Genomic DNA, 16,817 nt, shown 5'->3' with positions numbered 1-16,817 from the left:
CAGAGAGTAACCTGTGCTCCGGATGCCCATTGGCAGCTGCTGCCAGCAGGAAGTAAGCGCTGAATGTCCAGGACTCTCGGTTCCCTGGCGGCTGAAGCCGGCGCCACCTTTATCTGTTTTATATCTTGGATTTCTGAGTGGGGCTACTTTGCACAGCGTTCTGATGCTGAGTGGTTTGAAAGCCACAGGCCCAGTGCATGCCCCTCTGCCTCCAGATGAGGAGAGCAGGACCTGCAGGCAGAGAGTGTGCGCAATGAGCTGAGATCCCAGGGCTTTTCACTCCTGGCCAGACCCCTTCCCTCCATTCCAGCTGGCTCCCACAGAATGACCCTTGATGTTTTGTTGTGTAGTTTCTTCCTGTGGATGCCAGCATTGCAACTTCCATCTTATGGGCTTGTGATGGGAATTAGATGCCTTAAAATAAATGTCATGTAAGTATCAGTGAGATGGGTGGATGGAATACTGTGTCTATCTACCTCATCCCCAATCCCCAGGTAACATGAACAACTTTGATCCCCATGGGAGGATGTTTGGAAGTTTGGCCTCCTACAAGCAGGTAGAGTTGGATGAGGTGATGAGGGTGGAGTCCCTATGATCAGATTAGTGTCCTTATAAGGAGGCAAACATAACCAAACTCTCTCTGCACCATGAGAGGACATAGTGAGAAGGTGACCATCTGCGAACTAGAAGGACCCTAACCAAGAACCTGACCTTGCTTGCCCTTGACCTCAGTTTCCCAGCCTCCAGAGTTGTGGGAGGAATGTGCTTTGCTATTCTAACCATGTCTGTGGCATTCTGTTATAGCGGATTGAGCAGATAAAGACACAACCCACATGTCCCCAGACAGGTGGATTATATCGCTTCTTCTCTGGGAAGAGACTTGACATACCCATCACATGGCTTTACTAATTCTTTGTGATCAGAGTCACAATGAAAAGTTTAGCTTATTGAATAGTTCAGGGGCACTGATGCTCTATGACCCCACAGGTGTTTTCCTCCAACTTTACTGAGAAGAGGCTGTGGGGTGACTAGTGTGCTTTGGACCCACAAACATCGTTAGCATTGAAGGCGAAGTTCTCACTTCACATGGGTCTCATTGTGGCTTTACCCTAGGACACATGAAAAGAAGCTCTCATGGTGAGTGACTCAGATCAACTTGAACTACCAGATCCTCTTGCTAAATTCTTAACACATCTGAAAGAGTATCTATGTATGTGACATTTACATCACTGGCAAAAATCCAGGGAAATCAGATATTCACAACCAGAATTACTGAGAAATTTCTGAAAACTGCACTTTGGTCAGAACCAGCTGAGTGAAGGACTTGTTTTAATCTCAAGAGAAAGCGGCCAAGTTGACTGCTCCCAGCTGTTAGGTTCCAGGGCTTGGAGTTACAGAAACTGGAAACACAGGTGGGCACAGGGCAGCTCTCAAAGATAAGCTTGGCTGGCAGTCTAGTGTCTGAGATCAACAATGCTAAGTTCCGTGTCAGGTGGGAAGTTTCCTCGGTCTTTTTTGTCAGGGTTAGCAGACAAACCTGGGCTGGGGGTAGGAGGTGGCTCTGGGATGTGGTTCCCAGGGGGTCAGTCCAGAACCCAGAGTAGGATGCTGCTATACCCACTGTGCTGAGCAAACAGAACAAGGAAACTGCTGTGCAGAAGCACAACTCTTCTGCTCCCTCTGAATAAACATGCACAGATCTGTGCCTTGGCAAATTCAAGCTATAATAAGAACGAGCCTCTTCTTCTCTCCTTAATCTGTATCTGAAAGATTTTGAACAGGGACTTACCCAGTTTCCAACACAGAGCATTTCCCGTTATATGCCTAGTTCTTCTTGAGGAGATCAAACAAAAGGAGAAAAATGATGGTCCTTGTGAGAAGATTTAGCTCTTCATTGGGCGGGTTGGATCTGAGGAGTCTGAGCAGGGATCTATCTTTTGAGGTCTTGGACTCACACTGAACTGAGACTTAGAACTTGGGTTATGAAGTGAGTGTAGGTGTTAGTAAAGGTGGGATGATCACCAGTGAAGTGAAGTGTATTTGACGGAAGGGAGCAGAGATGTGCTCCCTACTAAAGCCAAACAGATACAGTGAAACCTGAACCCGAGAGATTCAAACAGAAATCCAAAGTACTCAGGAGGTAAAATATATGAGAGAAAAAGGGAGTAAATATGCAAGATCCAAAATGTAACTTATACATGTATGCTTTTGAGAAAGAGCAGAGTAGAGAAGGTGACTCTTGGCGGATTCTTTGAATTTGGAGCCAAATATTGCATTCAGTCCTAGGTGATATCCCAGGTGATAACGATAAAAAGTTATCCTCAGAATCTCCTATACACATATAATTTGATAGCAGAAAATTTTGTAAATCTCTTGTCTGAAAAGTGAACACATAAAGAGAGTATCCAACAAGAAATAATAATAATTGAATTGGCCTTAAGTCATGCATAAAGCACTAAACAAGATATAAAAGAGAAAAAATGAAAACAGTGTTTGAGATGTAAAAATAGCTAACCTTACTTCTGTATTAGACAAGTTGCCCTGCATGTGTTAAACTGCAGCTCCATAGGTGCTTACAAAAGTCATCTGCTCATATTTTTATTGGTAAAATATTATTTGGAGTTATGCTCTTCCTTAATATAAATATCAAACATTTTAAACATTGTGACCACAGTCTCCATAGAAACTATTCATGTGTGCCCCTGTAACATGGAAGCAGCCACAGATAATCTGTAAATGAATGGGAATAGTTGTATCCCAATAAGACTTTATTTACAAAAGCACAGTGATCCTTATTTCTCACAGTTGATAAAGCAAATTCCATCCATTTGATCGATATGTGAAATGATAGGCAAAGATATATTAAAGATTGTAATGCTAATTTTTAATGTACATGACAAAAAATAATTCGAACAAAGGAGTGTTTTAAAATGAAACTTACTGACGCAATCTTTTATGAATCAAATAATAGCAGCAACATATTTGAAACAAAACCTGTTGAAACTATACAAACTAGTTAGAAGACACTGGCACCAGTGGAAAAGTTGATAATATCTCTCTTGATATTTGATAAAGCAGATGATGGATCATGGCCCAAATCAAGAAGAGTGGGTAAAGATGACCTGAAAAAAACTGCTATTCAACATATTACTTACTGATTATAAATTATGTCTTAAAGAAATCCATAATTCCATAAACTAAAAAATATTTAGTTAACACTCTCTGACTGTAATGCAGTAAATTAAAATGAATTTTTTAGAGAGTGGAAGGGAAACTACTGATTATTTTCAAATTAACAAACAGTAAGATAACATGAATCCTTTTTTATGCAATAAGACAAAGGAAATCAAAATAAGAATATATGGCCTGGTGCAGTGGTCTAGTAGTTAAAGTCCTCGCCTTGAACACACAAGGATCCCATATGGATGCCGGTTCTGATCCTGGCATCCTTGCATCCCTGCCTGTGCCTCGGTAAAGCAGTCGAGGCCAGCCCAAAACCTTGGGACCCTGTGCCGGTGTAGGAGACCTGGAGGATGTTCCTGGCTCTTGGCTTTGGATTGGTGCAGCTCCGGCTGTTGCAGCCACTTAGGGAATGAATCATCGGACAGAAGATCTTCCTCTCTGTCTGTCCTCCTTTCTGTATATCTTACTTTACAATAAAAATAAATTAATCTTTAAAAAATAAAAAAAAGCAGAATATAGACTCACTGAATGAGAATATTACCTAGCAAAACTTAAGGGAAGGAACTAGTTTGCTTAGAGGAAAACAGAGAGCTTTGATTGCCTTTAATCCTAGACAGGATTGAATTGAAATGCGTGAGCTAAACATTCTTCTTAAACTTATATTGGAAACAAGTGAGAGACATTTCTGGAGATTAAGTTAATGAAGTGCAAAACAGAGTAAAATGAAGAATAAGTATAGGACTGAAGTTTGAAAAAAAAATGAATAAAATGGTCGGTCTAAAAGTCTCAGGACAAAAAGAAAGAACTCTTTAGTGCATCATGTGTGACATGAGAAAGACAGCAAAAAATGAAAGGTAACAGAATTTATATGGAAGCATACATGTTCAGAAGATGAACCTCAGTGAGAAGTAAAATAGAAAATAAGAAAACAAAGTTTAACACATCAGAATAGATCACTATCGAGGGAAGAAATAGAAACCAGTTTCAGAGAAATGCACCCATAAAAGGAGCTGTGCCCAAATGTTTTATGGGTGAGTTTGTCAAACCTTCCAGGAACACATAATTCTTTTGCTATTTAAACTGTTACAGATGACAGAAAAAAGTGCTACAATTTGCTTTCTGAAGTTATAATAAACGTGACACCACAACGTGAGAAAAACAGCACACTAAACCAACAGACTCATTTTACACAGAAATGTAAATGTAAACAAGAGGTAAAATATTTATTAGAATACGGTACTACAAAAATAGTATTGTCATCGTGTCAAGAAGTGTCTAATCTAAGAATGAATGGATAGATTAAAAGTATGAAGTTGTTGGTTTAATAAATTAAATGTACAGTTATGCTTTTAAATGCAGCATTTATTATATAGTTGCATTTTAAAATGTGAGAGGCATTTAAAATTTGATCTTTACAGTCCTACAAACTATAGAAAGATACTTCCTTAATATTATAAAGTGTATTGATCATATTGACAATATGATGTAATGACAATAGTCAGTGTCAAAATATTCAGAAAGTGTTTCTCAGCTCCAATGTATAATCAGGTTTTTAGGAGATGTCAGCCAGTGTGATTAAAAGTGTAGAGCTTGAAAGTCGTACTGTAATGGAAGAAAATGACAAGATGAGTCCAGAGATTTCTGGGAAGAATGGAAATATAAGAATAGACAAGATAATTTTGAAAAAGAACATTCATCCAGAGGACTTAGGCCAGAAAAGATGAAAATCTGTCATCAATCTACAGTCATTGCAGTTTTGCGACACCAATGTTAGAGAGACAGATAAGTGGAATAGAAGTGGGAGACTCAAAATAGATTCAAGATTATTTTTAATGTAACATGTTTTCCACACACAACAGGAAATGATTAATTATTCAGTAACTCTTTTGAGATCATCTGGCTAAGCATTTAAAAACAAATACAGTTGGCCTCACCAACCAAAGCATAAACATAAATTCCAGGTAAATGACAAGCAATTCTCTAGGAGAGCTGGGAGGATATAGAGGTTATCCGACTGATGCTGGGAAAATCCATGCCAAGCGTCCCTGAGAAGGCACATTCCATGATGAAGCAAATAAAATCATTTAACTATGTATTTTCAAAAAAAATTTGGTGATTTATTTGAATGGCAATTATAGTGAGAGCGCAAGAGATATTCCACCTATGAGTTCACTCCCTGAATGCTAGCAACAGTAGGGGCTGGTCATGCTGAAGCCAAGAGCCATAAACTCCATTCGGCTCTCCCAGGTGGGTGGCAGGGGCTCAAGCACTTGGGCCATCTTGTGCTGCTTTTCCCGATGCATGAGCAGGGAGCTGCTGGACTGGAAACGGAAGAGCTGGAACATGATAAGGGATGTTGGTGTTGCAAGTGGTAGTTAAACCCTTTGTGCCACAACTCTGGCCCCCAAAATATGTCTCAATATATTTGTAAAGATCATAAAAGCAATAAAAAGCAAATAATTCAATGTGAAAAACAGCTACAAAATATGTACCAGGATTACAGTATTTTAAGATTCCTAGTTATCCCCTTTAATGAATCTCTCTCTCCCTCTTCCTGCTGTCACCTGCCATTGCTAGTCCACAGAAGATGGATGCTACCTGGGAAGGAGGAGGGGTATCTCACTGTATAAATCTCTCTCCCCTTCTCAAATAAAATGAAAATAAAACAACAAACATGAAGAAAGGAGGAAAAAACAGCATGAGGAGGATAGTGCCACAGTCACTAGAGTATACCAATTTCCCCAAGTGCAGTACACACACACACACACACACACACACACACATATACAACTCAAAAACAAAAACAACAAAAATCACCAATAGTGCCAAGGGCCCAAGTTTCTATCCCTTCCTGACTATGTGAGATTATACAGGCCCATAAGTCTGATCAACAGCTTAGAGAACAGTTCTCAAAAATGGCATGCTGTGATCTGAACATTTGAGTTCCTTCAAAGTGCCTATGTTGAAATCCTGACCCTCATTGTGGTGGCATTTGGAGATGGGATTTGAGGGAGGGATTGGGAAAGAGACTCCACAGAGTTGCCCCACTTTTCCTACAGTTAGAGGTTCCATCTGTGAATTAGATAGTGGGCTTTCATTCTCAAAGACATCATCTCCCAGAGCCTTGATGGAGGACTTTCATGCTTCCAAAACCATGAGAAATAAATATATATTGCTCATAAATTAGCCAATATAAGGTGTTTTAAAATATCAGCCTTAGTGGACTAAGACATTGAGTTATCCAAAAGAATCAGAGTATTGAAAAGCATAATAAATTATTGGATCTGAGTTTACTGGATTTCACTAAAAGAGTGTGAGTATGTGTGTGGTGTATGTGTGTATGTGTGTGTGTGTGTGTGAGAGAGAGTTTTCACAGAAGTCTGTGAGAAAATTATATCAGTTTTTGGGAGATAAAGAAGCAGTACTTTCTGGCACATCTGAATTTAGCCTTAGAAATTGGGCAACCCAGTAATGATAATAGGGAAGTGACTAATATTGTCAGTGGATCAAATGAACTTACAAGTAAAGGAGAAATAGAAATGTCACCATGTAAAAGTGGCCCATAAGAATAGACAGGCCAATCCACCAAAGTTATATAAGTGAAAGGAATGAAAATGTGAAAGGAATGTTCAAATAAAAAGATATATAAAATGTAAAAGTGAAAAAACTCATGATGCAAGTTCAAAATGGTAGGCCAAACACTGTACAATTGCTAGAAAGAATTCAAAAAGTGTCCTCCCACCTACCATAAAACTATGGAATAATAGAAAAGAGCAATAGCTTTGTTATTTAGTGACTTAGGGGTTATCCTGCCTTCAAAGTCATAACTTGCCTTTGTATGGCCTGACCTAAGTCAGCCATCGTTCAAAGCATTGTTAGAACTCACTGTCATGGTCTTTGGAGCCTGTAACACATTCTTTTGAATGTGACAATAAATCTTCATTGACAGGCTTGTCTTGCGCACAGAGCCAAATTAATTTAAAGCCAAGTCTTGTTATATTGTTTGTGATCTACAGGCACAGCTTTCTCGTAAATCTAAACTTGGAAGGCAGTGACAACAGAGGCACGCTATAGCCATTCAGTGGGTCATGGAAATAAGTATTTTCAATGACATGTTCTAAGGAGCAGTCTTGATGAGCTATCTCTCTGTACTACGGGAAGGTCTCCCAACTCTGCTAGCCACAGAATCGCTTTCCACTAAATCCTGGGGTTGGAAGTCATCCCTGCTCCCAAGTCTTCTTTGGATGAGAACAAAACCATGTATAATAGCTAGTAAGGTTTGTTTAGTCTGGTCCCCCTGCTTCCAGCTTCATTTGTCATCACTTATCTCTTGGATTCTCAGCTCTAACTAGAGTGGTCATCCACAAAAATCTCATGGACACTAGGCTTGCCTGGACACACTCTCCCTCTTAGAACCATCAAACTCCTACTTACCCTGCAGACCTTGGCTCAATGGGCAGCCAGATTTTCCTGTTCGTCTTGCCCAACACTTCCCTTATCCATAGTATATGATTTCAAGGCACCACTTCTTTGCCTTTCATGGTACCATATACAGTTTATGTGGTTTCTGATAATCAGAAAGCCAGAGATTAGAAGTCTGTAAGGAGCCCAAGACCCTGCCTGTTCTTACTTAAAGTACAGTATGCAGCCCAACACATGGGAAATTCTTGACATAACAGCTCAAAGAGAAATGTTGCTTGACTTGTTTGGGAAGTGAGTGTTCTACAGAAGAATTACAGTGTTTCCCCAGTTCACTATGCACCTGCTACTTCATCAAGAGATCAAGTTACTTTTTCTTCCCCTTGGGAAGAGTCTGGATTCATGACTTGCTCTGATCACAGAATGAGGCAGCAGGGATGCAAGGTCAGGTGTAGACCAGCTCTTCAAGGCCCCAGAAGCTTCTGCCTTGGCTATCTTGGAAAGAATTGCCATGCTACATGAATACTGATTTAAATCACTGCAGGAAGAGAGGACATCAAGATTGACAGTCAGGCCTGTCTGCCATGCCAGATGAGCAAACACATTCCTGGTCTACTGACTCATGAATCATAAGATGCTATTGCTTTAAGATGGTTTTCATAAGAGGGCCATTAGAGTAACCAAAAACATGGTCTTTTTAAAAAAAATTTTAAAATTTTTATTGGAAAGGCGGATATACAGAGAGGAGAGACAGAGAGGAAGATCTTCCGTCCGATGATTCACTCCCCAAGTGAGCGCAACAGCCAATGCTATGCATCGGTCCCACGTGGGTGCAGGGTCCCAAAGCCTTGGGCCATCCTCGACTGCTTTCCCAGGCCACAGGCAGGGAGCTGGATGGGAAGCAGGGCTGCTGGGATTAGAACTGGTGCCCATATGGGATCCCAGGCGTGCAAGGCGAGGACCTTAACCACTGCGCCATCGCGCCGGGCCCAAAAACACGGTCTTTTATACACAGACACACAACACACACACACACATAAAGATTAATTTATTTTACTTGAAAGTCAGAGTTAAAGAGAGAGAGAGAGTGAAGAAAAAGAGAGAGACCTATCCACTGGTTCATTCTTCCAAATGACCACAGTGGCTGGAACTGGGCTATCCAAAGCTGGAAGCCAGAAGCTTCTTTCAGGTTTCCCACCTAGGTGTAGGGGCTCAAGGTCTTGGGTCATCCTCTACTACATTCCCAGGCCATTAGTAGAGATGGATTGAAATTGGAGCAGCCAGGACATGAACTGGTGTCCATATTAATGCAGATGCTACATGTGGAAGATCAGACAGCTATGCCACCATGCCATCCCTAGTGGCATTTTGTCTTACAATAAATCCAAATGGCTATTGGATTCTCTTTATGCCATTGTCACTAAGAGGTTCATGGCTGCCTTAAGAATCAGGGACCTGTAGCCTATCAGCATCTTGCTGTCCCAACTGTCCCAACTAGTCTTGGCTGATAAAGGCTCTTAAAATAATAAAATAAAATAAGAAGAATCAGGGATCTCGTCTCTGGGTACCTGCAATGAGGCACACCTAATTCCTGGTTGCTTTGGCAATCCAACAATACTTCTGTCATTCATATCTCTTTATCTGCATGTTTCACAGATCACCATCTGAAACTGTACTTGGCATTTAATTGATCAGATTTGCAGTTCCGTGATGGTAAGGATTTGTCTTTATTTCCAGTGATTCTTCAGCTGCCTGGTGTATGGTACATGTGCAGGGGAACCTTGGTGAAGTAATGAGTTCCTACCTCATTGCTCTCACCTTCAAAAAGTCCCCATCTTCTCTACCTCCCACAAATATCCCATCCAAGAACATATTGTCCCTACCCACCACTGGTTGTCTCCATCTCTTTGGAAACATAGCCTGGATATCCTATTACACATGAGCCATGTCACAGTACTATGCTGTATTCTTTGATTCAGGGACTAGGAATGGCTGAGGTCCAACAATAATGTTAGGCTTTGTATTTAAATCAGAAAACAGTCTCAAAAGTTAGACACATAACTTAAGTGTTCAGTAAATGTTGCTGCCTCATGACTTTCTTTGATGTTCTCTCTTTTCAGACCTCTAGACCACACTTCATGGCAACATACATATGTTGATTGACATATGTCAGTAATGATCTGTGAATCATATGAATTCTGGTGAAATTAGCATTTATTACCATTTTCTCTATGCTAAGCAAGTATGCTGGGCAGCAACCTGGATAACATCTCCCATCCTGTCACTGAGAAGCCATGACTTAAATCTCAGGCCAATGCTGCTCCCACTCAGAATAGAGCCTCTTGGGCCAGTAGGATTGGGATTATGGGATGAACAGGTGTGAGCATAGGCTTCAGGTATGAGTATTTCCCCGAGGGATAGAATGTTCATTTCTCCTTTCTCTTTCACGTGCTCAAGGCTGATGCCTTCAATGTCTCTATCCACCTGCTTGTAAAACTTGTTTCATGAAAGTATTCACTCCATGATATAAATGGCTAACCTCAAGTGTGACATTTTTCTGATGAAAATGCTCTGAATTTCAGCAAAATTGCTAGGATAAAAGCAAAGCAAAAAAGGAATAAGACCAGCAAAATATAGGCTTTGAAACAGTCAAGTCGAGGTCCTATCTGCAGTCACACCAGTCCTGCCAGCAGCCAGCCTTGGTGCGGGGGAGCTTGGGGGAGAGGGAACTTGGAAGGCAGTAAGGAGGTCAAGATCACAGTACAGAGATGGAATCTTAGGTGAGGAGGGAGTCCACTGACATTCACTTCCTGGGTTGATTCCTATCACATGTGCGCACTTCACCTTTCAGCCTCATCCCTGTTTCTAATTCCTGTGCTCTTTGTTAGCTAAGAGCAGACTAAAACCCTCTTCTTCCTAAGAGAACACTCCTCATGCTTAAGAGTTATTGTCCCTTATGTATGATAGTAGAGTGGCACGCTTATTTTTCTGCTCACGTTTTGCACGAAAAATGGTCTTAAGATTGTTAATACAGGTCCTGGTGTGGTAGCCTAGCAGATAAAGTACTCGCCTTGCATGCGCCGGGATCTTAAATGGGCAACGGTTCTAATCTCGGCAGCCCTGCTTCCCATCCATCTCCCTGCTTGTGGCCTGGGAAAGCAGTGGAGGATGACCCAAAGCTTTGGGACCCTATATCTGAGTGGGAGACCCGGAAGAGACTCTGGGTTCCTGGCTTCGGATTGGCTCAGCTTTGGCCGTTGCGGTCACTTGTGGAGTGAACCAACAGACGGAAGATCTTCCACTCTGTCTCTCCTCCTCTCTGTATATCTGCCTTTCCAATAAAAATGAAATAAATCTTTAAAAAAGATTGTTAATACAAACAAATAATATCTCAGTTGATGAACCAGCAGAAGTAGTGCCACCTTTAAGTACTTACTTGGTTGACAGCAATACTTCTGGAGGCTTCTACAATAATCTTCCGGATACGGAAAACTGCTGTATTCCTCAGCACCTCTAAATAATTCTGCATTGAGCAGAAGCCTTACAGACTTGTATTAACGGTTCATAAGTTGTCTCCTTAACTAGAGTATGAAACTGTCAAGGGCTACGAATGTGAGTTATCTTTTGATTCACGTTCCACGTCTAGTACTTCTTTTGTGGTCAGTGTATCTTACAGGAGATAGTCTCTTGCTCCATCAGGATCAGGAACAAATTGCAGGCCACACACTGTAGATATCTGAATCCTTTGTTCTCTGTCAACTCTAAGTTTTCATTGTCTTATACCACCTTATTAGTACCTGGCAGGAAGCCCATTGATTACCACAAGTTCTCTGCACCATAGCTTCTTCACCTTAACACTGACACCTACCACAAAAGCACAGATTCAAGAGAGAAGCTATGATTAGAGCAGAGCACCCACCCTCCCATTTAGGGTGCCAGGACCCCAGCCGATGTGCCACATCTTATACAGCTCAGTCACCACAAGTTTCGAACTCTCAGGTCTCCTGCCCTCCATGGAGCTCCTCTACAGCAGCTGGTTCTGCATGTTCCCTGAGCTTTGATTCAAACTGTTCCCTTTACCAAGCACCCTCTCCTTCTTCATCTTGTTTCCTAGAGCCCTGTCACTTAAACACCCCTACATCTCTCAGGCACTAAGCTGTTAGAAAGCAATATACAGCCTTCTTGACTACTGTATTTTAAATTTATGACCCTACATATCAAATGCACCCTCATGATTTCCTGATGACTCCTAAACTTCCACAATATGTTTATGGACCTATTCTCAGAGATGAACATTTCACATGTCTACTCCTCAAATTGTCAACATTCTCCATTCCTTTTTTCTTTTCTTTCTTTCTTTTTTTATTTTTGCTTTTAGCTAACAATCTTGCTTGTAATTTGATTGAAGATGTTAAAATATTCTGAGATGTCTCCCTTTCCCTCAGTGCTCATGCACATGTCTTCCTCTCACTTCCCAACCTCCACTCATGCAATGGATTCCACTACCTCTCTTGCCTGTAGTGATCATCTCATGTTTTTCTCTGTCCTATCATTCTCACCAAAATATAATCATGATTCCACAACCCTTATCTTTGAAAACCTCTTAGTTCCCTCCAGCTACACCCATTTCCCAGCTCTACTCTAGCATAGATTTTCAAGACTTGTCTATTTCTCTGTTTCAGCTCCTTCAGCTTTGTTCCTTCTAGAAAGCACATAATCAGGCTTTAATTCCTGCCACTCCACTGAAGCTATCTGTCTCATATGCTTTCTTCCTAACATCAAGGACCAGCTTATTGGGAAATCAGTGTGGGTTCCCAGTCTTCCTCTTCCTTGATCTAGCAGTTGCATGGGACATTCTGATTACTGTTGTTTTCCTGAAACATTTCCCCACGCCCTGAGCATCAGGGACACTATGCTCCCACACTCTTGAACGTTCTCCTTTTTTTATAGGTCTTTTCTGCTTAGTCGATTTTGCTAATTCACTCTTTACCTGACCTCCAAGTATCACAATGCTTTCAAGGCTGAATTCTTATCTTTATTTTTTTAAAAAAGGATTTATTTATTTTCATTGGAAAGGCAGATTTACAGAGAGAGGGAAAGATAGATAATCCATCTGCTGGTTCACTCCCCGAATGGCCACAACAATCAGAACTGAGCCAATCAAAAACCAGGAGCCAGGAGCTTCTTCTGGGTCTCACATATTCCCAAGCCAGACACAAGGAGCTGAATGGACAGTGGAGCAGCCAGGACGCAAACTGACAGCATATGAGATTCTGGCACATGCAAAGTGAGGATTTAGGTATTGAGCCATCTTGCCACACCTCCCCTGCCATTTTTTTTTATTACCTGTCTTTTAATAGTTTTGTTTTCCTAGTTCTTTTCTTTCCTGTGGCATTATATATGCTCATATGTTCCCAAGTTATCCACAGCCCACCCTTTTTTCTAAGCTCCAAATGCATAAGTCTGTCTATTTTACTGTTCCACTTAGATGCTTAGTAGCCTTCTCAACATATGCTATATAGAGTAAATTCTTCTAGTTTGCACCCCCTCCAGCCTTTTTGTATCATTATCTGTTTTTTCCCAGTATCAGTAAAATGGACTACCATTTGCTCAGTTATTCAAGCACTAAACCTGAAAATTATCATTAGTTCTTCTGTTTTTCTCACAGCCTATGCCAAACTTGTCAGTTCCATCTTTGAAGTATGTTTAATATGACCACTTCTCACCACCTCCACTTGTTCCAACTGAATCCACACATTGTGACCTTTCTCTTTCTGACTTCTTGAACGAAGACTCCCCACTTTCATTTTTATCCCTCCCTCACCTGCCCTCCCCCAAATCACATTCTTCACTGAACGTGATTTCGATCCCATCTGTCTTCCCAGCCTCTCACTGAACTTGTCTTCCTTTTCTTGTTTGTAGCTTGGCCACGAGCTATAAGAGCTTTTGCTCTTCCCAGGTCTAGCTCTTTCCTATCTCTATTTGCTGTTCCCTATGCCTGGAAGCTTTTCCTCCCAAACCTTGCAATCCTGCTTCCCACATCAGTCACGGTCCTGCTTAAACACTGTCAGGACTCTCCTTCCCACCCAACCCATCAGCCTTGTCTCTCTCCATGCTCTTACTCTGCAGGCTTTACTTAGTTTCCATGATATGGTTCCCTGGGCACAGGGATCCCACCTTCCAGCCCTCCCCCAACTGCTTCCCCCCCATATTATTACAATAGCATAATGCTAATTCCTAACCTTTCAGGATACCTCTGTTTATGGCTATCTTCTCCAAGAGAATGCAAACATCCTGTGGATAAGGATTTCTCTGCCTCATCCATCTGAAGTATCTAGAATAGTGTGCCCAATGAATACCTGAGTGGACGCATGCATGGATAAATGTGCCCTGTTCAACAGGCAGTGTGGCTGGGATACAGGACGATAAACAAGCAGGTGGTTACTGTGTTATTTTGTAAACTCAAAACTCTGATGAGTTCCAGGAGCCCAGTAAACAACAGTGATGGACAGAAACAGTGAAGGTCAAGTAGAAGACTGCTTCTCCAGCAGCCCTGCTGGCTGGAAATGTCTGCAGTGGGAGATGTTCTGCATTTCTGCCATCCAGTGCAGTAGCCACTGGTCAACAGATGAATATTGAACACTTCAAATGGGACTGAGAAACCGACACTAGTGTGGCTTAATCTTCATTCACGTTTAAATAGCTGTATGTGATGGGTGGCTTTGGTATTAGACCCTGAGGAATCCCTGCCTCTCACTTGTCATTTCATGATAATAATGCATACCTCATTGAGTTGCTGAGAAGACTAATGAAATGAAAAGCCCAGTAAAATGTCTGGAACACAGTCGCCACTCAAAAAATAATAGCTGCTATTTATTACCCAGAGTTGCACATTGAAGCACTTGAAGTACACGCCATTTAAATTTGGCTCTAAAGCACCTGAAACATTAACTTTTACCATGACTTTTTATTTCTTAGAGTTAGGAGATAGCCAAAGCGTGAGTCTATATTTGATCTCACAAACTAAAAATAGCAAACGACCATTTGGGGCTCTCATTGAAGGCCTTTCTGAGCTTAATAACTATTTCAAGTGCACCCACTTGCTGATACTAACAAAGAGCTGATTAACTTTGACAACAGTCAATTTAGCATCTACAAAAATTGGATTGGTAACAGTACAGTCTTATTTTCAAACAAAGTCATCTGCAGTTTTCTGGATGATTTTGCCTAGGAATAGCATTTGTTTTATTACTTACGACTGGAGTAAAGGAATTAGTGTTTATCAGAAACATTATGATGAATTTTTTATGGCTTACATTGGACATCAGTTTGCTTGCCCTGTTAGTGGTTCACCATACTTTTTTCCATGTCAAGGCCAAAAAAAATTGAGTTAACACAGATACTGAACATAAGCAGACCATTAAACCAACCTTGTGAATAGCCTAATGTAATAACAAAACCACACGTTCGTCCAGAATAAGCTCTGTGCTTGTTTTCAGGCCAGGAGAATTTGCATTTCCATTCCCTAGCAGAGCTAAAGTGATCTAAGTTCTCCAGTGGAGATTCCTGCAGACTTGGAAGAGGGTGCCTGCGTTTAAATTAATCACAGGCTTAAAGGCTTTAAGAAAAGTCCACATTCTCACGAAGGAGACCAATTAATCTACATCCGTGGGAAGCCAGCTCCGAGTGGCTGAAAAGGTGTCCTAGGACCGAATGTAAATGAGACTGGAGGCGAAAGAGAATGAAAATTCACATTTTCTCCAAGGAAGCCTTTTGCAACCACTCTGCGGGCTGTGCCCTTTGAAATGCAGGCCGTGCCCCTTCTATTCTCCCAACCCCGCCACTGCGAGTCTGGGGGTAGGAGGAGAATGAAGACCCCCCCCCCCCGAAATAGTAAGATGAGGCGTGGTACAGACTTACCGATGGGCATCACCAGAAAAAACGGCAACCAGCAGAGGACGAAGCAGCCGACCACGATGCCCAGCGTCTTGGCCGCTTTCTTTTCCCGGGAAAACTTGAGGAGCCGCACGGAGAAATGCGTCTTGTTTTTGGCGCTGGCCACCCCGCTGCCCCCCGTGGGAGCATTTTTCCGGTGGATGCGGAGCGTCACCTGCTCCGAGTCAGACTTGTCGGTCTTGAGGCCGGACTTGAGGCCCCTGCTCTCCCTCTTGGCTACCACGTAGACCCGGCAGTACATAACCAGGATGATGGTGAGAGGTACGTAGAAGGAACCCAGCGCCGAGAAGAGCACGTAGCCGGGCTCCTCGTTGATCTGGCAGATGGTCTCGTCGTCCGGGGCTGGCTGCCTCCAGCCGAACAGGGGCCCGATCGAGATGACCAGGGAGACGGCCCAGACACAAAGCAGGGCCCTCAGGCCCCGGCGCTGGGTGACGATGGTGGGGTAGCGCAGTGGGTAGCTCACGCCGATGTAGCGGTCGATGGAGATTACGCACAGGCTGATGATGGACGCGCTACAGCACAGGACGTCCACCGCCGCCCAGATGTTGCAGAAGACTCTGCCGAAGGCCCAGTAGCCCAGGATCTCGAAGATGGCGGAGAAGGGTAGGACGGTGGAGGTGAGCAGGAGGTCGGCCACGGCCAGGTTGACGATGTAGTAGTGGGTAACCGAATGCAGGTGCCGGTGACAGGCCACTGAAAGGATCACCAGAATGTTCCCCAGGACCCCGAAGAGGATGAGGCCCCCTAAGATCACCCCAAGCAGAATGGCTTTGGAAATGTTCACCGGTGCCGGCGGGTGGGTGCAGTTGGAGCTGTCAGAAGCGTTTCCGGAGAGAAACACCATGGTCCCGGCCGGGCCGGGAGAGCTCCGGCTGTCAAGGGCCACCCTCGGGCGGGGGCGGAGACGCGAGCGAGGCAGTGAGGAGTCAAAAGGTCTCCCCCGCGCCGGATGGCCCTGCCAGCTAGGTTTGGCTGGTGGCGGGAGAGGACGCGAGAATGGGAAACAGCCGGGGGCGGCCCTGGGAACCCTTGGAGGGCCAAGCTAAGGGGCCGGGCGTTACCAGCGGCATGACCAAGGCCAGTCGCGGCAGCCCGGAGACCCTCTCCACCTGCTGCGCGCTCCCGAAGTGACTTGGAGGGGGCGCGGGGGCGTGAAGCTGGGCGTGAAGCTCCGGGAGGAGCTTTGCAGTCCTACAATGAGACGAGTGGGCTTTTCAGCACTGTCTGAAGATTGCGCATTGTGTACGTAATTTGGA

At 43.0% G+C, this 16,817-nt stretch overlaps 1 protein-coding gene across 1 annotated transcript in view; it reads right to left on the bottom strand.

The window, feature by feature from the left end:
- ADRA1A (adrenoceptor alpha 1A) overlaps positions 1-16,595 on the bottom strand; it is an 83,194-nt gene extending 66,599 nt beyond the window's left edge. Inside the window, exon 1 of the mRNA XM_040966035.1 lies at positions 15,523-16,595. Coding sequence (XP_040821969.1) covers positions 15,523-16,405 — 883 coding nt within the window. The 5' untranslated portion in view covers positions 16,406-16,595. The remainder of the gene's footprint in view (positions 1-15,522) is intronic.
- Between the last annotated feature and the right edge of the window lie 222 nt (positions 16,596-16,817).

This window comes from Ochotona curzoniae, unplaced genomic scaffold, assembly GCF_017591425.1.
Source record: "Ochotona curzoniae isolate NIBS_2020 unplaced genomic scaffold, NIBS_Ocur_1.0 scaffold_4505, whole genome shotgun sequence".
Lineage (NCBI taxonomy): Eukaryota > Metazoa > Chordata > Mammalia > Lagomorpha > Ochotonidae > Ochotona > Ochotona curzoniae.
Note: the sequence above shows the minus strand (reverse complement) of the source record. Positions and strands in the feature narration are given on the sequence as shown.